At 47.8% G+C, this 24,855-nt stretch overlaps 3 protein-coding genes across 14 annotated transcripts in view; 2 read left to right on the top strand and 1 right to left on the bottom strand.

Moving 5' to 3' along the window:
- The window catches only part of P2RX7 (purinergic receptor P2X 7), a 100,077-nt gene that overhangs the window by 61,797 nt on the left and 13,425 nt on the right, over positions 1-24,855 (top strand). The gene's annotated exons all lie outside the window — the stretch shown is intronic.
- On the top strand, positions 1,061-10,267 carry RNF34 (ring finger protein 34). 2 transcript variants are annotated; one of them, XM_069870966.1, is made up of 6 exons: positions 1,061-1,128; positions 4,547-4,765; positions 6,132-6,521; positions 6,843-6,899; positions 6,991-7,192; positions 8,569-10,267. In XM_069870966.1, exons 1-6 carry the CDS (start codon positions 1,123-1,125, stop codon positions 8,754-8,756), a joined length of 1,062 nt encoding a protein of 353 aa, XP_069727067.1. In that variant the 5' UTR covers positions 1,061-1,122; the 3' UTR covers positions 8,757-10,267. The 2 variants fall into 2 exon arrangements, with proteins under 2 accessions (XP_069727067.1, XP_069727068.1); XM_069870967.1 differs by lacking the exon at positions 6,843-6,899.
- KDM2B (lysine demethylase 2B) overlaps positions 11,578-24,855 on the bottom strand; it is a 115,307-nt gene continuing 102,029 nt past the window's right edge. For 6 of the 11 annotated variants that reach the window (XM_069870951.1, XM_069870953.1, XM_069870949.1 and 3 more), the window contains 8 exons: positions 20,404-20,490; positions 19,210-19,479; positions 15,319-15,992; positions 13,728-13,891; positions 13,102-13,263; positions 12,779-12,880; positions 12,235-12,453; positions 11,578-11,787 (listed from right to left, as the gene is read on the bottom strand). In XM_069870951.1, coding sequence (XP_069727052.1) covers positions 11,606-11,787; positions 12,235-12,453; positions 12,779-12,880; positions 13,102-13,263; positions 13,728-13,891; positions 15,319-15,992; positions 19,210-19,479; positions 20,404-20,490 — 1,860 coding nt within the window. In that variant the 3' untranslated portion in view covers positions 11,578-11,605. The remainder of the gene's footprint in view (positions 11,788-12,234; positions 12,454-12,778; positions 12,881-13,101; positions 13,264-13,727; positions 13,892-15,318; positions 15,993-19,209; positions 19,480-20,403; positions 20,491-24,855) is intronic. The other 5 variants (XM_069870954.1, XM_069870947.1, XM_069870950.1 and 2 more) reach the window with 3 other exon arrangements.

Genomic DNA, 24,855 nt, shown 5'->3' with positions numbered 1-24,855 from the left:
AAAAAGAAAACCCCAAAACAAACGTGAAATTTCTTTTTGAAGTATGTATAAGAATTTGTAGCATCTCAAAAGCCTGTTGAGGAGGAGAAGCATCTCCAAAACGAGAGAGAGATGGTGTCAATACAAATCCAGTTGCACTGCACGAAGCATCCGCTCCTGATGCTAAAGCCAAGCTGGTGCCATCCTCCTGGCAATTACGTCATGGGTTTTTTGACTCAGTTCTCATTTCTGACTTGCTCCAAAAATAGATCCATCCTGCAAAAATCAGTAAAGATTGCCTGTGACCTTTTGCACGGGTACATTTGATTTGTGACCTGAATTTATCATCAGCCGCGTGTCTCTGTTCCTCTTCTTGGCCTCCTTTGTTCTTGGCCCTGTGTGCTTGCGTGATGCTTCCCTGAAGGCCTGGGCAGGGTTTGTGTTGTTGGGGTTTTCTGACGTGCTATTACGGTGATATTTGAGATGTGCCAGACCCGCTGCCCCACGCGCCGAGAGAGACGTGGGGAGCCAGCCACCTCCATTTTGTGGAGCACAGGCAGTTCCTGGTCACCGCTCACTGCTTGAATACATAGAAAAAAAGCCAAAACAACCCCAAAACACGAAGGAAATGCCCTCTCTCACTCAGGGGACATCACTACCGACACCCTCACAGCCCTCACTGTGTCTGAGGGGCTTTCAAGCCCCCCCACTATAAGCCACGCCCCCAAGAGGCCACGCCCACTGCTCGCGTTGACTCCGGGGCAGCCAATGGCGCGCGGCGCCGCGACGAAGCAACCAATCATCGGCGGCGCCGCCACAGCCGATAGGGAGCGGCGCAGCCAATAGCAAGAGGCGCAGCGGCCGGGCAGCCAATCACGTGCGCCGCCGCCTGAGCCAACGGGGAGCGGCCCGGCAACCAATCACACGAGGAGCGGCGGCGCTGCAGCCAATCGGAAGCGGCGCAGCCGGCGGAGCAGCCAATCAGCTCGCGCGCCGGCACGGCCAATGGGGAGCGGCGCGGCCAATGGGGCGCGCGGCGGCGGGGCCCGCCCACCGTGAGGCCACCCCGCCCTCCGTGAGGCGGCCCCGGGGGCGCGCCCGGTGCAGGCGGCGGCGGGGGGAGCTGGAGGCGGCGGGGCGGCCATGAAGGTGAGTGGCGGGGGGGAGCCCTGCGGCTGGGACGGCGCCTTTTACCCCAGTGGAGGAGAAGGAGGGGGCGAAGGAGGCGATCCGGGCCGCCGCTCGGCCCCGCCTCAGGCCGCGGTGCCGTTACCGAGGGGCCCCGGGCCCGTCCTGCCGCTGATTCAGCAGCCGGGCAGGGCCTGGGGCGAGGCCGCGCGCTCTGCGGGGGCGGCTGGAGGGAGGGGACCGTGAAGCGGGGGACGGGGAAGCAGCCCCGCCGGCACGAGAGGGGGATGGGGACCGGGACCTGGGGAGCAGGAACCTGGGGGTCAGGGCCTGGACAGGGGCTTCTGTTCCCCCGGCCACGAGGTTCGCTCCCCAGAGGCGCTTCTGTGTGTCCCAGACTGTCGTGCTTTGGGATCAGGGATCGAAGATTGCGATCACCCGATTCCAAGGGGTCTTCCAGCCCTGGAAGTGCTTTTCTTGGTCGCAAGGTGGGCGTAAAGATGAAATTTCATCCTGAAGAAAATAAATTCCCTTCTGCTGCTCTGCTTTGGTGGCACATCCTGCTTGTACAGGTGTGTGAAGAGCAGCGTGCAGCCTCCCAGGTTCTTGGGGTGTGGTGTCCGGCTGAGGCGATGTCCTCATCGGGTTACTGAACACCCTTAAAGCCAAAAAACGAGCAGAGAAGTTCTAACAATGCACAGAAGTTACATAGAGAGAAGGTAGCTGATGGCAGCTAGTGAGAAGAGAATGTGGAAATGGTTACTGATGTAGTTGGAGAGGTTTTTGGTGCAAAGTTTTACTTAATTCTTAAGGGAGGGAGGTTTGGGGTTTGTGTGTGTCACCTGTGTCTTGTATTAGTGCTTTTCAGCAAGGTCTTGTGTCTCTTACCGAGTAATATGAAGTGTCTAGACACTAATTCAATTATTGGTTAATGACACTAGTGTCATTAGTAGAAAGAATCCACAGCTGGCTTGGGTTAAGGAGAAAATTAACGATGCCCACTTTGCTTTACCCTTCACCTTAAAATGACTGAATGCTTGGCAGTAAGTTTAAAGATATTTTCCTGTTTGATACTAACAATTCCTAAGTATGCATTTATTTAGTGTTTTCAGTGATCTCTGAGCAGTTGTGAGTAAAATAAGCCTGAGAAGCAGGTGTTAAACTTGGGCAGGGGTTTTGGTAGCAACTGTGTTGTGTCCTCTTAGTCATTTTGTGTCCTGCTGCTGCTGTGACCCCCTGAAAATCCCATGGTCATAAAACGAAGCAAGCTAATTCCGATTGCATCTTTTGGTTCACTGTTTTATTTTTCTGGTATTTGTGTGTGGTATTTTAGATCTTTTAGATATAAAGCGGGCTCATCAGTTTTTAAGAGTACCTGAAGGATTAGAGTAATGTTTCTGCAACTGACAACTTTCCCTTGAGAAATACTATTTTTCAAAAGTCCTAAGTTCTTAAAACTTGCAAAGCTCTTGGATTATGTAATTGGTTTCCATAATGTATTTTTGAGAAGGTAATTACTGTTGCCTAACTAGGATAATAAAGCGTAACATGTTTTGTATAGTAAAAATTAATATTGATCTGTTTCCGCCTTTTATTCCTGAAAAGGGGAAAATAAGTCTTAGGTTGGTGATAGTTTAATGATTGTCATGAAAGTCTGATTAGACGTCAGCCAGGCTCCCAGCGCAGGGTGTGTCTGAGCGCAGCCACGGGCTGGGGCTGCCTGTGCCTTGGTTGGAGGTCAGGGAAGAGCCACTGGAGTTCATCCACCTGCAACTCCATTCGCAGGAGGCTTGGGGAAGGTTTTCTCCTTGGCGTGGGGTACCCACAGCATGGAGGTGCCTTGTTATGCCTGGGATGAATTTTGCTTTCAGAATACCTATAACATTAGATGAGTGAATTTAATTTGTTGGCATGTACATTTGATGTCATTACTGTGCACGGTGTTACGTGTTGTACAGCTTAGAAGCAAAATGACTGTCTTCGATATTTCACTGTATTGCAACACTTTTAATGTCAGATTGCAATGGTAAAAGTGAAGTATCAGGTTTGTGTGGGTTGGAGAGATGTTTTTGTTGTTTCATACTTAAGGCAGTTACATGAGCATGTTGTTGTAGAACATGTTTGCTCCTGTGGCATTGTTTCTCACTGCTTTTCTCTAAACTGGAGTGCTTCTCTTCTTAGTTTCTGTGCTCAGTGGTTTGAAAAGAGACATTCTGGCCTGTCTCCAATTATTGTTAAACTCCCACAAGTGTAATAGGACTGTGTTCAGTTCAGGGGGAATGTGCAATTTGATACAGAAATTGGTCTAGTTACTACAGGAATTAAAAGCACCAGTGCTGCTGAGCTGAAGTGCATGTTCTGGTTGGTTTAGGTTTTACAGACAGAACTGCAAATCTCAGGAGCAATTATTGTATGTCTTCATGTTTGGAAAAAAAAAAAGCTGCTGCCCTATAATGAAAAAAACAGAACAGCTGTAACCAGCATATTTAAGGAAAGTGTATGAAAAAAAATATGTTTAAAGGAAGTTGTACTGCTCAGCTGTCTTTCAGCAAGAACCTGGTGTGATTGTTTGCCTTTTTTTAGTAGGTTTCAGTGAGCCACATGACAGTGATTAAACATGTGACCTGAACAACTTGAGTCCAAATTCCAGCTCTAAGCAGAATATGAGCTTTTGATAGAGAATCCAGTGCTAAAGACTTTCAAGGATAAAGAGTAGCAATTTATTTATTTACAGGTTTTGTAGTGTTTTAAGATTAAGTCCTACGACTCCAAACTGAAAGCTAGTCAACATAGAATGAGTTCATTTAGAGTGATTTTAATTTTTGTTAGACATTTTGTAGGATGACAAAGCAGCAGGTTCAGAGGTCTTGAAAAACATTTCCTTCTCAGAAACTAGATGATAACTGGTTTTTAATGAAGACTCGTTTGTTACTTTGAAGACCCAGGAACATTTTTTTAGAGAGTTTTCTTGCGAGTCATGTGAGAGCTGGATCAGTTCTGGATGAGTTCCTGGATGGGACAGCTCTGCACTCATCGTGATAAATTGTTGTAGTGCAGCCTCTGCCTTCACTTCAAGGCCTTGCCTCTCATCCAGGACTGGCTGTTTGATCTCCTCTTCCTATGCTCTGCTCGTGTTACCTCCTCAAATTCCTTGCCCTTTTTGTGCGGAACTGCTAGAAAAGGAGTTATGAAAGTGAGCTCCTTGTGCCTGCGTTGGCCCTTGGAAGTGAATCTTACCTACTTTGGTTTGCAGCTGGGAAGTAGAGATTACTGGGCTGTTACAGATGTTAGTGTACAGAATTCCTAGTGCTCTGGGAATTCACACCGCGTGCTTCTGGGATGATGGCAGATGGAGCGAGGTAGCTCTTCAACAGCAAGTCACATCTGCTGGGGGCTTTCAGATATTAATTTTCTATTTTTGCTTTCTGAATGTTTTCAGGCGGGAGCTACTTCCATGTGGGCTTCCTGCTGTGGCTTGCTGAATGAAGTCATGGGGACTGGAGCTGTGCGTGGCCAGCAGGCCGGCTTTGGGGGAGGTGCTGGCCCCTTCAGGTTTGCACCAAACACAGACTTCTCGGCGTACCCATCTCCAGCTGCGGCCGGTGCGAACATAGTTTGCAAAGCCTGCGGACTTTCCTTTTCAGTTTTTAGGAAAAAAGTGAGTATATTTCCTATTACGTAATATTTCTACTCGTGTGGACTGATCTGTAGGCATGCTGGAAGATGAATGTGTGTTTTTTACTTAAATAGGGAAACCTGAGGCAGAGAGCCAGGAAGGGTGTAAGTGTCTTACCCTGAGGTCACAGGAAATTAATGTCAGACAGGATTAGAAGTTAAGAGGTCTGATGTTCGTTAATTGGTGACACATTGGATCTGGTCTGACCTAAAAATTAGTGGATTCTTATTCATAAGATACGCATTGTTTGAGCTTCTGAATCTTAAAACTTTAAACCAAATCTGGTTGTGAAGATGATATCAAACACTGTGATAGGGTACAGGAATGAATAAAATGGAGGATGGAAAAGCTAAAAGTTCAGTTTAGTATCGCAGCTTCTTTGTGTGTAATAGTCGTGTAACTCTTTGTTTCCTAACCAGGTTTGGTTCTGTTAAATGTTATTGCACTCCACCAGCCCCTTCCTTCAGTTGGAGACTGGTTGGTAGGTTAATGCAGATAAATAAAACTAATTTGTTAATATTATTTCTGTGTGTCATGACTGTCCAATGTCACTATTTTGTCCACACAGTGACGTTATTCTCTGTAGCTCTTTTACATAAACATGAAGCCTCTTTCCTCAGTTTGGGTGTTCAGTTTCCTCCCTTCCATGCATCCTGGTTTTTGTGTGGCCGACACCCTGTTGGATCAGGTGGTGTGTAGGGATGTTTTCTGAAGTTAAAAACTTTACTAAAATCCTGAAAACTTGAAGACTTTGGATCTGCTCACAGCAGATGAGATGACTATTTAAAATCACTGCTGAAAGCTTTTGTACATTGTAGTGAGTCTTTTGAACTCAGCTCTCTGCAGAAAGAGTCTGGACGTTTGGGAGTATTTACCGTGTGATTCATCATATTCAACGCCTACTTTGAACTCTTTAATCAATTGAGGAAGAAATATGTTCTTTAAAGTTTGGGAGATCATACTGTTTGTTACCCATGTGAAAAGAGCAGTGATACCAAGTATATTCAAAAGTATTTGTTAAAATACCATAAAATTGACAGGTGTTCAGTTTCGTTTGTTGTCTAAACTACAAGGAGAGTACTTAATTCATTTGTTTATTCATAATGTTTTTTTCACCGAAACCTCAGGACAGCTTATGTTACTGCTACAAAAATGAGGGGCTGCTGTGAAGCACCTGCAAAACTATTTGACAGGGTGGTTTTCCAGCCTTAAATCCTAATAACATGTATGTCAAAACTGGTGATTTGAAAGACTAACAGTAAATTAGTAGCCTGGAGAAGGAAAGAGCAGAGTCCAGCGGTGTGTCCTGTGATGTACAACTGAATGGCTATTTTCTCTTTGCCCTTAGCATGTGTGTTGTGACTGCAAGAAGGATTTTTGCTCGGTTTGTTCAGTCTTACAAGAGAATCTCAGAAGATGTTCCACATGTCACTTGCTGCAAGAAACAGCCTTTCAGAGACCTCAGTTAATGCGATTGAAAGTGAAGGATCTGCGTCAGTACCTGATTCTCAGAAACATCCCAACAGATACTTGCAGGGAGAAAGAAGACCTGGTGGATCTTGTGCTGTGCCACCATGGGTTGGGCTCGGGGCAGGATATGGACGCTAGTAGTTTGCATTCGTCACGGTCACAGACTTCAGCGTTTTTTACTCATCCATTTTCTATGTCTGTATCGGTGTCGTCTCAAGGAGAACTTGCCAACAGAAGGGGAAGCACAGGAAATGGAACACCTTTACGGGTACGATAATTAATGTGTTTTATGGAATAGCATAGTTTTGTTTTTTTCTAAAAAAAAACCCCAACTAGTATTCATTGCTTTAAAACAAAATGCCAGTTGGTGCAGTTCAGGATGGCAAGAAAAATGCCTTTTATATCTCTCACCTGAAACCAGAAGGTTACTAGAGGAGATTACTGGTTTCTATGACAGAGGTGACTTAATTTGATAGCTAGTGGTAGCAGTTGAAACTTCAACCTGTTGTCATCTGAGGTCAGTTTGTTACAAAGGAAAATATTTTATAAGGGATAATGTGTTTTTATGCTGATTTCATTTTGTACACAGGGGCAAACGGAAACATCTTCTGTAACTAATGAAGAAGAAGAAAGTGCAGAAGAGCAGGTGAGATCTGAGCTATCCAAAGTGCGCTAGAGCACCAGGTCTGGTGCCTTGAACTTACTGGGAAATTACAAACATACAATTTGTGTTTCAGACCCCTGGATTGTCCAGAAAGCGAGCGAGGGCATCTTTGTCTGATATTTCAAGTCTGGAAGACATTGAAGGTTTGAGTGTTCGACAGCTGAAGGAAATACTTGCGTGTAATTTTGTCAACTACTCAGGATGCTGTGAAAAATGGGAACTTGTGGAAAAAGTGAGCAGACTGTACAGAGAGAGCGAGGCAAACCACAAGACACGTAGGTTTATATTTGATTCTCGCTTTCTTAAGATAACTTATTTTCTGGTTTCCAGTAGCTGGTTCTGACCACAGAAGGACTTAGTATCTAACTTAGTCTGCTCAGCTGGAACAACTGTAAAGTGGGTTTTAACAACTCAAGCTGCATCTAGAGTAGCTGGATGTGGCTCTAGTGAGTAAATGAAGCTTTCCAGGATTGTGCTAGGGTTTGTGGGTTTTTTTTCCAAAGCTCAGGGAGCTCAGCTTTCACAATGAAGGTAAAATTGCACGATGAGAACGGGTTCCTCAGAGGACATGGAACTTGGCACCTCTGCATCCTTCATTAGGTTTCACAAGGTACTGGAGAGAGAGGTTCTCAGTAGCTGTCAGCAGGGCAACGCGACTTGGGTCTCTCACTGGGGCAGAGAATTAAAAGCTACAGTGGCATTAATCCAGGTCCAGGTGGTTTGGTCTCAGTCTGTGCTTTCACGATAAGGTAGTTCTGCAGCTGCAGCGCAGTGACTGGTGCAACCTGCCCTCTGTGACACTGCACAGTTGGGAGTCTTTGCATGATTGCAGTAAATCCACAGACCCATTCCTGCTCACAAAGTGTCAGCTGAAGACATCTTTTTGGTCTCATTACCAGCCTGAAAATTGCCTGTCTGGGTCATCATCCCTGCAGCCCCCAGAACAGGGGACTCTGACTGGAAAACCTAATAGCCTTGGGCCACTGCAGAGCCAGGTTGTGCCAGGCCATTCACTGCAAGGACTGTGATCTTTGTGTGAAATAATCAGCTGATTGGGGTGGAAAAGGGTTGTGAAGGTGGGAAGCTGTTAGCAAGTGTCAAAACGGGGGTTAAGTGACTCAGTTTGGTCATAGGCTGGAATTGAAGCTGTCAAAATCAAGCTTTAAATGTGTGTTTTTCCAGCATGGTCTGATGGAGCACTTGGTTGTTGATAGGAGACGTTGGCCATTTGCAGTGAAACCTGACAAGTTTTGCTCAGCTCTGCTACCTTTATGGCCTGCTTAAGGCTTCCACTTAGTCTGCTTTATTATTATTGTGTTTAATCTTCTGAAGGAAAAGTTCTACCAAACAAAGTAAGCTCAGAGGTGGAAAACCAACATGCTCTGAATTTCAATCCAGCACGTTATTTCAGTCATTCTGTTCTGAACTGAAAATAGCCTGAGTTTAAAGAATGACGCCAAATACTGGATGCCCACTTAAGGGTTTTCTAATTCCTTTTTGTTTTTATGAAGGAATAAAGATGACTTCTTAGCTGTGGGTTAGAAAAACTTTTGTGAGGAAGAAGCAGCACTGCTTCGTGCTATAAATGTCTGTATCTTAGTGGTTGCTTGGGCTAGAACATAACTGGTTTTCCCTCTCTGTTGTGTTTCAGAGGGTGAGAAGATGCAGCTGAACGACAATGACGATAACCTGTGTCGGATCTGCATGGACGCCGTGATCGACTGCGTCCTGCTGGAGTGTGGCCACATGGTCACCTGCACCAAGTGTGGGAAGCGGATGAGCGAGTGCCCCATCTGCCGCCAGTACGTTGTACGAGCCGTGCACGTCTTCAAATCCTAAACCACCACCCAACCCAACGCTAGAGCCCCCGTCCAGGACTGCTTGGGGGGAAGAGCCGAACCTTGGGGCCTCTGTCAGCTTTTTAGTGCTTGACAAACACAACGTTTTGAACCTTGGGATCTAGAAGTTTGTGGAACTTTTTTTTACAGCACAGGGAATCCCAGGGCTGTGCAGCAGCGCACCTGGCTGTACAGTAACAGTGCTGCCTGACGGACCTGGGGAACCTGCAGACTGTTCTAGTCCAACTGTTTACAGCAGTTCTTGCTCTCTTCTGAAGAATTTATCACCTCCAAGTATCGCGTTCAGTACTTGACAACTGGTCAGGAAACACCATGAGAGCGTCCTGTTGTCTTGTGCGTTAGAAGCAACGAATCTACAGGTTTGAATATTCAGCTTTTACGCAATTATAGAATGTAACTGCTCTGCCCCTGTCCCTGCAGCAGTGGCAGCAGTGTTAACGATGACTGTGGAAAGCACTGCCATTAACTACACTTGCACAGAAGCCCTTAAGCAATCTCTCTTGCAGCGATTGCTTCGTTCAGAATGTCTGCCCTTACGCGTGTGCTGTCTTGGCCATTCTCTGTCACCTGGCTCCGCTCGGGTCTTTCCAGGGTTCTGCCAGGTGGTGTCCAAATACCGATTATCACGTGTTTTCTAGTTTAGGAATAAAATATTTTTTTAAAAAGGGGGGGTATAGGAAACCGCATTATAGTGGTCCTGAATCCACTCATGCCTATTGTAATTCTTGATCCTACGTGTGATGATTGTACTCCATGTGCCGACACCTGATGTTACTGTGAATACTGATCAGGGTCATGAAACTACTTGCTGCTAACCTGGGGAATGTACGGCGTTACTAACCTTAACAGGCAGGGGTTGAGGAAGGAGAAGGGAAAGGAACGACTTCTTTCAGAAACCTCACGTTCACAGCTGTTGAAGCCAGGCTGAGCCACTATTAACTGCACTCCCCTGGGCTGCGATGTGTTCAGAGCAGCAGCAGCAGGGTCTGGGTCCTCCTGGAGCAAGACCGTACGCTGGCCTTGAGGCCTTGGGCGCAGAGCAGCAAGAACCTGGGGCCTGGGTGCCCGTGAGCAGGTCAGCGCCTGAGCCCGGCCCCTGGCGCGAGGGAGCAGCGAGGGCAGCCCCGGGTGGTTCTGCAGGCAGGGCTTGTCACTGAAGCTGCACTTCATCCTTTTCGTTTCCCAGCAAAGAGACAGGGATGTGGCTTGTGACTCCGAAGGTCGGCGCTGTCCTGCCTGCTCTTGTCTTTTAAATGAAAAATTAAGCTGGCTTGAAAAAGAGAAGTCGCTCCTCCTCAAAATGAAACAGCCTCAAACCTGCTGGGTATTTTTCAGAAGGGAGCAAACCTCTCCACGGCTTTATTTTTTAGAAGTAACTTTTTAATGGTACTTAATTCCTGGAATCTCTGCTAATGAAGAAAACTGTACTCTGTGTTATCTCCATGCTGATCATCAGCCACACGGGCTTAATAAAGATTTGTGATGAGCTTTCCCCGCCTCCGTCTCTTTCCTGAACCAGCGTGGGAGGGCAGGTGGTTACTCAGCACGAGGTTTAACATCCTGCTCCTGCTGGGTAACCGTTGCCTCCTCGGTAAAAAGGGATCAGGAAAGGAACAGCTGGAGCCAACAGGAACCTTGCTCTGCTCCCCACGCCGCGGGTGCTCCCAGGCCCCCAGCCAGCCTCTCCCCAACAGAAACCCCGGAGCCAGCGCCTCTTTTTGTACAATTGTTTATACAAATTCAACAAAGGTAAAACTGCATCAGGAAGGTCTACGAAAACAACACCGTACAACAATGGCACTTATGAATGCAGAATTTTACAATCAGGAAATAACCATGTTATAAATCTTAAATGAGAACTCAACTCACACTTCAAAGAAAGAGAGACTACGTTTGACCATTTATTCTACGGCTGGACTCACTGTATAAATTAATTTTATATTGAGTACAAGAGCTCATGCTACAGAGTGAAACCCTCCTATGTGCAAAAGCTGAAATTGGAATTCTTTAAAATTTTGAGAAAAAAGGTGATTTCTATACAGATAAAACTTGGCAAAGTGTTTTACTTCAACTATAATTTACACCTTATTTCCACAACATGCTTATGTCACTTCTGAAGTATACAAAGCAGGATATAAACTTCCATTAAAACATGCTTTAAGTTGAAAGTATTAACCTACTTTTCCTGACCTGGGCACGGTTGTAGATAGATAGGTACTGTCTACGAAGTATAGGTTAAGTTCTCGCCTACCATAAGTAAAGATAAAAATTGGCAATCAAAACCGAAACACTGGTAATGCATTCAAACATTGCATAAATAATTTTTAAACAATTTTTGTACAAAAATAGTTCTGCATAATGTAAGATGTAACAAAACAAAATGTGTTAAGAAGGCAGAAATGCAGTGCGTGGTCCACTTGAATGACACCAACTTTTTTTTGTTGTTGTTGTTGTTGTTTTAAGAAATGAAAAGCAGAAATCAAATTTACACTACCAAGCACATGCTGTGGTACTTTAAATAACAGTATTTCTTGGAGATCAGTCATCTTCCGGGTGTGGACAATTCTCATCAGTAACAGTCACCTTTTGAGTTTGCATAAGAGCCAGTGCGGGACATCCCAGGCAGACTGAACGAGTGGCACGAGTTGAAATCCTTACCGGGGGTAGTTTCGTGTTGTTCTCGACAAGAGTTGTAAAATCCAATTGCGGTATTTTCCAATGTTCCAAGTTCCCAATTGAAAATAAAATCCCTACATGTTCTTAGTCCCTTCCCTCCCCACCCCACCCCACCCGCCCCGCCCCACCCCAGTATTTACACGTGTCCTTTAACTAACTCAGTTTTTGCAGAAGTTTCTCCTCCACTTGACCGAACTGCACACTTACGGACATCTCCGCGATGAACTGCTCGCAACCTTCCTTCGTCACCTGCTTGCAGTATCTCAGGTCGATCTGGCAGATGTTTCCACAACGTTTGAAGTAGGACAGGCACTGGTCAGTAACCTTATTGCAGTCTGCCGGAAAAAAAAGGGGAAAAGTTTACCAGCGGGTCTGGCTTTGTTCTCCAGCTCAGGGCGTCCATCCTGACTGCGGCCGGTCCTTTTCACAGCCAGGCTGTGGCCCAGCCGGCCCCACGGCCGCACCCTGATCCCCACGGCTCTTGCGTAACTGATGAGATAAAGCAAAGCCCGGCAGATGCGCGGAGCAGCAGCCTCGGAAAATCCCCCGTGGAGGAGGAGCGAAGTCCGGCACGTGGCTCCTGAGCTGGTGCAGGGCCCGGAGAGGCTGGGCAGCTGCAGGGTTGTTTACACCGGCAGCACATCAGCTGCTTACGCGAGAGTTACACGGGGAGCAGGGAAGGAGCTGGGGAAAAAACACTCCCACCCCGGAGCTTCTCACACAAATCTACTCCCACGCGGCAATTCTCGTCCTTCCCCATTCCCTGCAGTTGTGCTGCTTACCTGATAAATTAATTTCTGTTAACGAATCCCGCGTGGTGGTTCCGACCGCGGTCAGCAGGTTAATAGACTGATCCGTCACGTGGTTACAGTAACTGAGATTGAGTTTGGAGAGCAGCGGCATGTGCCTGATGATCAGCCTCAAAGAAGCGTCTGTGATATCCAGGCCGGCCAAGCGCAGCTCCACTATGTTCCGTAGTTTACTCCGGTTGTCGATCTGACCTGGAAAGCGGAGGCAGGAGGTCACTCCCCAGAGCCTCACCCCACGCTGCAAACAGCTGCAGGTCTATATGAAATGCACCGTGACACACGACACTGCCGCCCTACGACAACTTCAGACGCTTTGGCCTGTCTGGAGCTTTGGAGGGGACATCAGCAGGAACACTCGTCTATTTTTTGAACAGGCACGTGGACAGAGCCACCTCCTGATTTCAAAACAAAAGGGATGAAAGTAACTGCAGGGGCCCAGCGGAATTACAAGTCGGGAATAAGCAGTAGGCTGTGCAGTGCATGCCAGAAAGCAGATCCGATTTGCTCAAAATTTCACCTGAGCTGATATCCGGGCGAATGTGGCATGACCCACAGAACTGCTCCTTCCCTGAACTGGAAGAAAGTGTTTCCATACTCTCTAAAGTACACCCGTTGCAGCCTGAAGAGAAGAAAGTCAGACAGAAAACCAGCACAGCGGCTCAGACGACTCAGCAGCCAGAGAACATCACTCATTCCCAAGGGGCTCCCAGCCACTACTCTGAGCACCTCGCGCGTCGGCAGAGCCCAGCACCCCGGCAGCGGGGTCTCTGCCGCCTCCTCCGAGGAGAGAAGCAGCAGAACAGCTGGGACAGGGCTCCCCGCGCTCCTCCCGTCCGTTACCTGGCCGGTTATCTGTGGGCGGTGACAAGAGGTCTCTCATTTGTGCGTCTTTCAGTCCTTCTGCCCACTGCACGTCCAGAGTTCGGAGTAAGGGACAACTGGAACTACAAAGTGCCGACACTGCTATCCATGAGCACCCTGATAACAGCAGGTCTCGAAGACCTGCAGATACAGAAGAAGTTGGAGCACGTGGCCTACCCAGAGACATACACAGTGATCTCTGCTACCGCGCATGGGTCAGGTGAAGGCGCTGCCGCTCTGGTGAGCGATCCCAGCACTCCAGGGCAGGCAGGGACCCCACGAGGCTCTTCCTGCCCAGGTCTCCATCTCTCCCACCATCTGGAAGCTCATTGCTGTGGGTGAGAGCAGCCCCCACCGCGCCCCCGTTAATCACATCAGCACAGGCACTGCCCACGGCAACAGGACCTGGTGAGGAAGACCTGTCTCTAATTAACGTATGTGGCTCATCACAACACAACTAATTCTGAGCTCATTTTAACCCACCAATGCTTCATTCCTACGTATCTACCTCCTCTCCTAGGATACCCGGCTCCCTGCGGGTGTTCCGGTTTAGAACACAAACTGGTTTGCTAAATTCAGTGAAGCAGTCAGAGACCATCGCTTACCTGGCAGTCGGTTGATAAGCCAACTCAGCTGCTTTTTGGATATATTCGTCCAGCTAAGATCAAGGGTTACAGGCTGTCTCCTAATAATGCCACTAAGCATAAGTGGAGTGATGGATTTACAATGGTTTAAATCTATTTTGGTCCATAATCTTTTGTCACAGCACCTACCCAAAAAGAAAAAAAAGCCATCAGCAGCTCTTAATTTGGCAATTGGTTTGATTTCTGCAAGATTTTAAAAGGAGTCATTAAACAGTAGGGAAAACCACAGCATTTAACTGAAAACAGCAGACCCCAGGGCTGAGAGATGCTAAGATAAGTAGAAGATCATTAAATGTTACCCAGGTTGGAAGTTTCTCCATCAAATCTATCACACGATAAAGCACGGCATTATTTCAACAGGAATACAAGTGTCAACAACCTCGGCTCCCGTTTTAAGTCACCACAGCATCAAAATCGATTTTCTGGCCTCAAGCCAAGCCACATCATCTTACTTACCTTTTGAATACAAAGGCTGGTTTCAAATATGACTGCCCTGATTCCCCTGGCATTTTCCTTACTTAAAACCAATGAATTTTATGAAACAAATCCCCCCTCTCCCCTTCTCTGTGTTCGTGTCATTCCCCTCTCTGTGACTTTAACGTTGTCGTGCTCTCTTTATGGTTCTCTAAGGGCAGCAAGGAGGAAGCCCCAACAAGTGTAAAAGATCCTGCGTTTTCTCACTTTTCCATCAGAAAACACTGCAGCGAAGTCACAAAGGCATTTCCCAGCTTTCTGTGACACCGAGCAGCCCACGGAGGAGACTGTACACATATCCTGCACTGAATTCCCAGCCTCTCGACCCCTCTCTCATTTACCCAATGTGCTGCCGGGCTGGGCTAAGCAGTCTCGGCTACGATTTGCCCCTCTGGGTGACAGCCAGCAAGAGGCTTTAGAGCAGGCTCAGTGGAACACACAGATCTGTCCACTAACACCTCCTGCTCCTGATACAGTGTTAACGCTCTGGGACCCCGGGCATCGAACGGACACGCTGTGAGGAAACGCAGCACCGAGGGATTCCTCCAGCAGCTCTGCTAGTACGGAACACAGCGAATGGGATCTCTCCACGTCCTCTCTACAGGGAAACTATCGGCACGGACCTTCTGAGAGGAACACAGAGGGCACCGACAGATCGTCACTGTATCTCTGGAGATATTTAATAGCTGCACTGAACAAATTGCACTAGCACTCAGCAAGTTCTAGAGGCAGAGTGACACCAAGATTTAGCTTGACCTAGACTTGATGTTCCAGTAGGCAAGGACGTTGTGGTGTCTAAGTGCAGAACAGGCTGCTCTGGGACGTTACGGCCTTGGGAGGCTGACACCGATGCCCACACACACATAATTTTCATCAGAAACGCCGGGAACTGCTGTTTCTGGGAGAGCACCACAGACACGCTACTTCTCTAGACGCTGCTGGTCACCCCTTCTCCTCGGGCTCAGGGATAACTTGCACACCTCTCCTAGGAGACAATAGTGCCTCCGCCACCCACTTTGCTTTTGAGTCCATCCCTCTACAGACCTAGCTCTGTTCCCTGGTTTCCCGCCCTCCTTACCATCTGTTCCAGGTCTTGCAAACTCTCATACAGATGCACAAGTCCCTATGACTGAGGTAGCTAAAGACAGCCATCCAGACTTCCCTCTGCATCACGTGGGCCGCCCCGTCATCCAGGGGGAGCGAGTCCGGAGGGGGGCTGATGGGAGGTGGCCGGATAACGTGCCGTTCCATCTGGATGCATTTGGGAGGAGAGAGCGAAGGCGGTGGCCGGGTGATTCCCCGAGGTGTGCTTCGCAGGCTGGGGATGAGCTGGTGCCTCAGCTCTCGGGGAGTCCCGTTTAACCCTTTGCTGAACCTATGGAGTCTCTCATTGTTGTTCAAAGCGCGCTTAGGTTCCTCGTTCTCGCTCTCAGGTTCAGATTTGATGGGTTGGTGATTCTCATTGGCAAGGCTGTTCTCGGTTTTTTGGATCTCCTGGTTAAGCTCCTTGCTGAGCTCCTTGCTCAGTTCCTTATTGGGAAGCCGCCTTTTCCGCCTCATCTTGAACTTCTTCTTGTCCCTGGGCTCAGCGCCCTCAGTGCTGGGACCGGCAGTGGGTGAGCTGGATCGCGACTGGTCACTGTCCTTGGACCTGGGAGGCGCTTCTGGCAGTTCATCCTCTGGCTCCTGCTTCAGGCGTCGCAGGGGTTTGATCACGCCAGTTCGGTCATCTGGAGCCTTCCACGATCGCCGCTGAAAAAGAAGAGATAAGGACTATGTGAGCAAGAACGTACTCAGCGATCCTTCGCGTGCTGATGCTCCACAGAGGCGGCCCGGCCCAGGGGGGACAGGACACATCCATTGGAGCACAGGGGGACATCCACCAGCCGAAGGTATCGAGTTCAAGTGCCATCATATGGATGAAAAGTCCGGCTATTGGCTCTCCTGACTCCAAGAGAGCAATAAATGCATTTATTCACCATGCACAATCCTGCAGATTTAAGGGTCTTACTCATTACACAGAGGACAACTGACATACAGAAGATTACCAGCACGTATCGACAGCTTTTTCCCCAGCAGGCCAGAAGAAACCAGGGTTGGGACACAGCCGCTGGGTAAGGCACCCACTAAAGACTGGCAGACACGCTCACATGCCCAGTGGCCAAAAGGCCAATTTCTGAAATCTCCTGAACTGCAAATGTCACCCTGCGCTGTGGCTGTGCTGTTGTGCCCCTCACTGCGGGAAACCCACAGCCTCGTTTCACTTCACTTTAGCTGCTCCTTCATATCCTACTAAACTATGCTCATCTTCTGTATCTCCCCCACCTCCAGCGCACACGGGACAGGGACTCTTGATGGGTGTGACACACTGCGAGCCTCACAAGACCTCACGCTGACACTATCTCCCACGTAATGCAGGCTGACAGGAGTCAGTTGGCTCCTTCTTCCCTGCCCCGTCACTGTTCATAGCAGCAAACTGCACTGCACTTGATCACATTCACCAAATCTCTCTTTGATGCACACTAGACAGAAGTGTAAGAGCCATAAAACCAAGACTAGGGAAGACTTGAAGTCTAATCTGATCACTCCAAGCAAGAAAGAAGCCACCAACTGTTAAAATGAAATAGCTCTAATAAGAGATCTGGACTGGCAAGAAAAGGTGAACTGCTGTGAACACACTTGTTATATGAGGAGGTCTGCGCTTTTGCAATAAACTAATTGGATCAAGTCAGTGGATGTGCTCCTGTGCTGCAGACTGCCACAGGCAGCAGAGAAAGCTGATCACCCTGTCTTTAAATTAACATAATATAAAGGGAGAGGGCTCGGTAAGTTAATGATGGGTTAGCATTAAAAAAAATTACAACATCAGACTAGTTGGCTTGCAGCATCCTGCGCACAAGGAACTGAGAAGCACTTAGTTTAAAGGTACTGGACCTCTTTTATCGTGCCAGGTAGTGAGAGGTCACTGATACCTGTGTGCCAGGTCACCTTTGGCTCCCTGGGATGTCAGCGGGGACTCCAGGGATGTGTGGTGGCACAGACTGTGAGGGGCTGTGTGTAGGGGCAAGACTCAACCACACAGGCGGAACGAAACATCAGTACAAAACCAGAATTTTATCCCTTGGGTCATCAAAACACAGCTTGCTGCTGTATTTTAACACGGGACACCAGAACAGAAACTATAAAACCTGACTCTGTAACCGAACTATCCTGGAGTGGAAAGGTTTCCATAAGAGAGATTCTGTAATTTCAATTTCAATTCTGTAATTTCAAGACGCAAATGGGGTAATAAAAATGCCTGCAGTGACACAAGAACGTGACTGATGGAGAAATTTGCTCATCATTCAGCTCATGTGAGGAAAGGGGATTAAAAGAGATTGAGAACACATTATTAAAAAGGCAAAGTACCTTCATCCTGAAGAGTTTGTCTTAGAATCATAGAATCACCACGTTGGAAGAGAGCCACCGGATCATCGAGTCCAACCATTCCTATCAAACACTAAACCATGTCCCTTAGCACCTCGTCCACCCATCCCTTAAACCCCTCCAGGGAAGGGGACTCAACCCCCTCCCTGGGCAGCCTCTGCCAGGGACCAATGACCCTTTCCGTGAAAATATTTTTCCTAATGTCCAGCCTAAACCTCCCCTGGCAGAGCTTGAGGCCATTCCCTGTTGTCCTGTCCCCTGTCCCTTGGGAGAAGAGCCCAGCTCCCTCCTCTCCACAACCTCCTTTCAGGTAGTTGTAGAGAGCAATGAGGTCTCCCCTCAGCCTCTTCTTCTCCAGGCTAAACACCCCCAGCTCTCTCAGCCGTTCCTCATAAGGCCTGTTCTCCAGCCCCTTCACCAGCTTCGTTGCTCTTCTCTGGACTCGCTCCAGAGCCTCAACATCCTTCTTGTGGTGAGGGGCCCAGAACTGACCACAGGATTTGAGGAGCGGTCTCACCAGTGCCGTGTACAGAGGGAGAATAATCTTCTTTTCCAAGTTTTAGCTGTTGGAAGAAAGAAAAGTAAAAACCCCAAGCCACAACATCTGTTGTGCTATCTGATAAAGGCTTGGTGATCCACAGTGCCGCCTTCACACACCGAGAGGCTTTCATGGAGCAATTCAAGCCATCCATAAACGCTGCAGTGAGTCCAAAGGGATGGGAAAAGGAAAGCATAGCCCCAAAGCAGATATACGTAAACAGTTATGCATGAATTTTGCTCTCTCACTCCACCAAAGCAACCCCAGTCCCTACATTTACCACACTGCAGCTTTCCCACAGTCAAGCCTTGCAGGGCAGACTGCCTGCCTCCTTGCGAACCACGCGTGCGATACAGAAACAGCCACTGATTCTGATTTTAAAGCCATCAGCTATTTACTCATGAGATGCACTAAATCTAGATCCTCATTTCTACCTCTGCAAACCAGCATTTCTCTATACTCCAAGCACCATAATTTCCAATCTCCATGACAATTCAGAGTGTCCCTGCCTGACCCAAGAGACTGTCAAATGCAGGGAAAAGCTGTCTACATCACTAGTGTGCACAGCTCCTCCTCTCTGCAGGCCACAGAAAGTGCCATTTCTAAAAATCTTCTGATGGGCGAGTACTGCACATCCCGAAATCAGCCACAAAACATGCTGTCATGCGCCACCAAGTGGGTAGAGATGAAAAAGTTTCCACTACTGATTGATTTTCACCTTATTCCTACTCCAAGCATCCTGCAGAGCCTTTTCAGTTAAAGTGGGTTTTCTACTACTTTGAATAAAACAGCTGCCACAGCTCAGTGTTTTCGGCCTCTGAACGTCGAGTGGCCCTGTTCAAACTCCTGCCCTAGCAGTTTTCAGAAAGGAGGGTACAACACTGCAGTTTCTTCTGCAACAATCTGAGATTTTAAGATGAGCTGCGAGCCAGTAGGCAAGAGATACCAGCCCCAACCAGCCCATGCACATCCTTGTAAGTGCACAAAAGGAGTGGTTTGTCGTACCCGCTTTCTCATAGTGGGTTCCTGGGGTTTCTCAAATTTCCTTTTCCTCCACAGATGCACTTCATCTGACTTTCTCCTCAGTATCGAGTCAACTGGAGCCTTTTTGGAATGTTCCTCCGATTTCCGCCTGGGAGTTTCTTCACAATCCCCTTTCCGTTTCGCAGCATCTGTTACTTCCTTATTGTCTCTGTTAATTTTCTGCTCCTTCAGCAATGAGCCTGGGAGATTTGATGCGTATTTGAATCCTGGTCCGCGCTTTTGCTTGTACGCCAAAGAGACACAAAACACAAACAAACTTTATATCATCTGCCTTTCTCAGCCCTTTATCTCAGCTGCCTCCAACATCAGTGGGTTGATCACTTTTTAAACAGACAAAACTGCTAGCAAGGAGTTTGAGTAATTTCAACCTTCATGAAGTTATTTTTGTACCTGCAGACTTCCAAGTGTCTGTCTCGGGTTGCAAAGAAATAAATTTTCACTAATTCTAACAGACACTTCAGGATTTGCATAGCTGCTTCTGGATTTTGGTTTTTATTTTTTAAAGTATTTTCCTCTTTGAGATTAACATGCAGCAGTGCACAGCACTAACTGAAATACATCCCAGATTTTGGGTGAAGCATTGGTATGTGGAACAAGAAGACAAAATTTTTAAAGAATAGAAACCCATCAGTTTATAACCAAAAGCTGGTATTGGGCAAAATTGTATCTATGAATCTGTGCTGGGCTGGGGTAGAGTTAATTTTCTTCCCAGTAGCCAGTATGGGATGTGTTTGGATTTGTGATGGAAACAACACTGATAACACAGGGATGTTCAGGCCCTGCTGAGCAGTGCTTACACAGAGTCAAGGCCTTTTCTGCCTCTGCAAGGAGGCTGGGGAGGCACAAGAAGTTGAGTGACAGAGCCCTGGCTTTCCTGGGGATAGCTGAAGACCTGCCTGCTGATGGGAAGCAGGGAATGAATGCCTTGTTTTGCTTTGCTTGCGTGCACGACTTTTGCTTTACTTAAACTGTTTTTATCTCAACCTGCGAGTTTCCCCACTTCTATTCGATCCTCCCACCAATCCCACCAGGGGAAGGTACAAGAGCAGTTGCGTGGGGCTGAGTTGCTGGTTGGGGCTAAACCATGACAAAGCCAGAGGGAACGCTTAAAATTTTGTATCTTGCTCCAACACCACTTATTCCCATTAAACTCACTTTTCCAGTTTTCCCTGCATGGTTGCACTTTGGACACTCCCAGCAGTTCGGCAGCTCGTCGTTAACCACACCATCCGATTCCTTCACCTGGTGAAAGAGAAGCACAACTCAATTCAGAACCGAGCTGCAAGAAGCTGCAAAAGCTTACAGGCAGGTCTCTCAGAGGCACTTTGTACAGCTCTGTTTGCTCCGACTGACTGCAGCCCTCCCAACGGCTGCAGAAAATAAACCCAGATCCCCACAGGTGCTGCACCATCCTGCTGGTGCTGAGCAAGCCCTCGGTCCTGCATGATTAACTTTGATGATGACGGCAACAGGGAAGGAAAGCACAGTGGCCAAATTGGCATTTGAGACAGGGCTCGGGCCTGGGCTTTTTGTGCAGGTCAATACAATCCCAATTAACACAGAGCACATCTTGCTCTTACAAAAAAAAAAAAAGCAAAAAACCCACCCCAATAACCCAACCCCCCAGGACTGCAATCATGCCATCTCCAAATGTCCTCCCACAACACTGATTTGAGCAGCTCAGTCCTGTCCCCGCCCCAGGAGCGAGGCATAGTCCGATCTTTTAATAGGAAAGGATTTTTCCCATACACGCGTTCTCACATACATTAATACTGTTTGGCATTTTTAGAAGCAAAGCACCCTCCACTGTAATCAAGTGTTCCTTAAAATACTTTCCTTTATGGATCAGAACTAGCAGTACCGTGCCTCCAGCCCCTGTGCCAATAGAAACGACGGCTGCCAAGTCAGCGAGAGAACAGGCACTTTTATTCACAAGACTGGACACATGAAGGCATTTTTAAAGTTTCTCACACCCACAGTCACCCAGCGAGTGCAGGGAAGAGAAACGCTTACGACTTCACTGCCCCTGAGAGACTGACATTCTGTTTTTTCAAAGAACAGACACACACAGAGTGTTGGTCCCCTACAATAGGAGCACAGTCCTGAAAAGCTGCTGCTTTCTGAATTTCCAGGCAGGAGCCAGCATTACTTTCCGAACGGGAGATGGAGGTTTCTGAAAAGCCTGTGCTCAGCTGTGAATGAAGCTGAGGATGAAAAGTAGGTAAAACCACCCTTCACACACACACACACACGCGCGCGCTCACTGATGGCACATTCACATTTTAAGGGTTTTAGTTATATGCTCAGAAAAAAGCCTTGGGGAAAAGAAAGAGACAGATTAATTTATTACTGTTGCAGGCAACAAAAACACGCTACTGTCAAGACAAATAGCTGGGCCCTGGCATCAGCAGCGCAGTAGCAGGAGCCTGCTGCCAGAACAGGCAAGGGCAGAGATCTGCAGACTTTTCATGTTTCTGAAACATTTCCTCCTCCCAGCTTGGTGAAAACGCACCGGCTGGGCAGGATCAAGCCCTTGGTTTTAGGGGAACTGCTTCCTCCAGTCCCCGAGCCAGACAGCAGCCATTCGAGTTTCACCATCTAGCAGGAGCGATGACAAGCCAGCCTCTCTCAGCAAGTCTTTGGGAGTTAATAAATGAGTAAATGAAGTGGGCAGAATTTAAATACTGGGTTTATCACAACTCTGTGCCTTTGAACCTTCTTTCCCATGGTAGGTGCAAGATACTCCAGGAGTTGTTGTATACATCTCTGCCTCAGGGGAACAATTCCTGGCCCAAGCCCAAGTTGCGAACAAGTTATTTCCCGCACTGAATATAGAACAAATGTTACTGAAGGGAAAGCATCGCAGCTCTGTCCCTTCTGTGAAGTTTAAGGAACTGAACAGATGTGAGGAACTGTAAGCAAACTAATTAGACACACACAAACCTGCCGCTGAATCTGTCCCAAGCCTTTCAGGTTGGGTGGGAGCCAGTTCTGAGTGTTTGCTACAAACAGCAGGTGGGTGTTGGAGCCACAGCACCGGCATCTCCAGAAACGTACCGGCAGCACGAGGTCAGCAATTCAGAGCATCTGAACATGAGACGATGCTACTGTGCGGTCATCTTGTTAAGGAATGCGGAGACCCCAGGACGCCGATCAGACATCGCTGAGTGACAGCCATGAATTCTGGATTGAAACCACATGCAGCAAGACACACCTGGGCTGGAGCCACAGACAACTGTGCAGCAGTGCTGGAAAAGGCATTTTTTTCTGCTGTTCTCACAAGGCACCTGAATGTTCAACCTTTTCCATCACTATCACTGCATCCACCCAAGATGAACAGGCTCCTACCGAGGAAAGCAAACCCTTCTCCTTAAGGAAACTGCATCAGACCTGCACTCAACTCACACGTGCTAACCAGCATTACTGGCTTGAGATGGAGCAAGAAAAATTCATCCATATTGGTTCAACTTGAGCACTCTGTAACAATCAAAGGCAAAATTCCTCTAAAAATCTCACCGGCTCCCTCTGGAAACAATGGTGTGCTTGTGGAATGCCTGCCAAGATCTTTTTCACAAGAAACTCTTCAGCAAAATGAGCACTTGTGCTGGTACTGTGTTTTCAAGGAAAGCTGCATGTCAGAAGCCTCCCATGACACTTCTCAGTATACGGAACATCGTGGCCGTCCTCAGGACAGTTCCAACACAAGCACTTGATGCACTCTGGTACCCAGGGCTGCCCCAGCAAGAGGCACCCCTAGAAGCCTCTCCAGGCTGAGAATGTGGCAGAGCTCAGACGCACCCGAGCTACCCTCCATCTCCTCAAAGAGGTCACCCTCTGACACTGCTTTCATGGAGAAAACCCACCATAAACATGTACAGCCAAATCAGAAAGCTGGGAGAGGATGGACTTCAAATCAGGAGCAACCTGCCCTGGAGTACAAATTACCCAGTGCATGTGCCAAACTAGTCCACAAGCTCTGGAGATTTGTCTTGGGGGGGAGTTCACTCCACATGGGAATAAGACAGGAAAGGACACTCCCCCCTTTGCTGAGCCAGTTTATTCCAGTCTCCTCTAAAAGTCAATTTCCAGACGTTTAACTGGAGATGACTGACAGTTCGCTACTCCCTATTTACCAAGGAGGATGGGAAGGGATATTCTCCCAGCGGACAGTTGGAGCAGCTGCCCTAGGGCTGTGTCTACATTCAAAGGCGCTTCCCACTAGGACTATTTATGGACTCCATCCTCTGGGCTTAAACCCACGTCAAGGGCTTGAGCAACATGTAAACATGGCAACAGATCTGTCTGGAGAAAAATCATGGAATCTGGGAATAAAGAGCAAGGAGGGATCCAAGGAAGAGGCTCCATTTTCCTTTCACTGTTCCCCTCCACATGGTCTCACCTCACCTTCCAAGATGACTCTGAAACCCTACCCTGTTGTCTTGGTAAGTGAACAGTACCAGTTACCCCACCAGTTCAGCTCAACAGAAGCACTGAGAAATAAAAACACGAGACACACAAGGCACGCTGTATATCTCCCACTGCTTAATTTTCAGAAACACCCAAAGCAACATTGTTCCTGGTTACTAAAACAGCACTCAGCACACCACATACACATAAAAGAACAAAGAGCGTTTGCTCGATTTCACAGATCTGACCCACATCCTGTGCAACCAGCCCCAAACGTGGTACGGGGAGAGGAAACCATACTTGAACTGCAACCAGACAACAATCATGCCCTCCAGACTGGGCCACGAAGAGTCACTGATGCTGCAAAACGAGAGATGGGGGAGTGCAGGGCACTTCCAGGAAGGACCAGTACAGCAAAGCAGCAGCTACAAGCCAAAACCAAGGTATTGCTGAAAACAAGCAGCTCCTTCCCTTGCTTCATCAGCCCCTGAAGCCTTGTTTTAAGCAGAGCCAAGCAAGCCAAGCTCCCTTTCAGAGCCCATCTGCAGCAGGAGCTGTGAGCACCAATTGCAAGAATCAGGGAGACAGCCACGGCTCTGGTTTGCCAGTTACCGGCTTTCTGCTCTAATAAATGACAGGCAGAGAGCTCAGTACCATACTGCGTACAGCACAAGAAATATAAAAGGCCAGGAGAGCATCACCCTGGGCCTGCATAAGGAACGTACCTCTCCTCCCAGAGGTTCCAGAAGGGCCTAAAGATGCTTTCTGGGGCACGGTGTGTCAGAATACATTTGCTTTGGCAAATCACTTTAACCATAAACAAATCAGCAACAGGAAATGGCTGATCAGCTGAAACAAACCAGCTCCGGAGAAAGGAGGCTCCTAATGCTCACACACAAAGATATGCCCAAAATGACACTTTTGTTACCAGCAAAGAACACAGCTGCTCACAGGACTCAAGTCAGCCAAGGGTGAGCCCTCCTGCAGCCTGGAACTCACACAGTTTGCTCTCCAGAGCTGCAGTCTTCCTACAGCAACATTTGCTCCTAACTTCTTTCAAGCCAGCTGCCACTGAAAGGCACATCTGTGCCTGGACAAATACGAACAGCAAACGATTCACTTGTACTTTGTGGGATTTAGGAAGGAGCTACCAACCCTGGGATTGTGACTAACTCATCTGAAAATACAGGCAGGTTTCTC

Source organism: Phaenicophaeus curvirostris, chromosome 17, assembly GCF_032191515.1.
Source record: "Phaenicophaeus curvirostris isolate KB17595 chromosome 17, BPBGC_Pcur_1.0, whole genome shotgun sequence".
In the NCBI taxonomy this organism is placed as follows: Eukaryota; Metazoa; Chordata; class Aves; order Cuculiformes; family Cuculidae; genus Phaenicophaeus; species Phaenicophaeus curvirostris.
The sequence above is the reverse complement of the archived record's forward strand: the minus strand, read 5'-3'. Positions and strand labels throughout refer to the sequence as shown.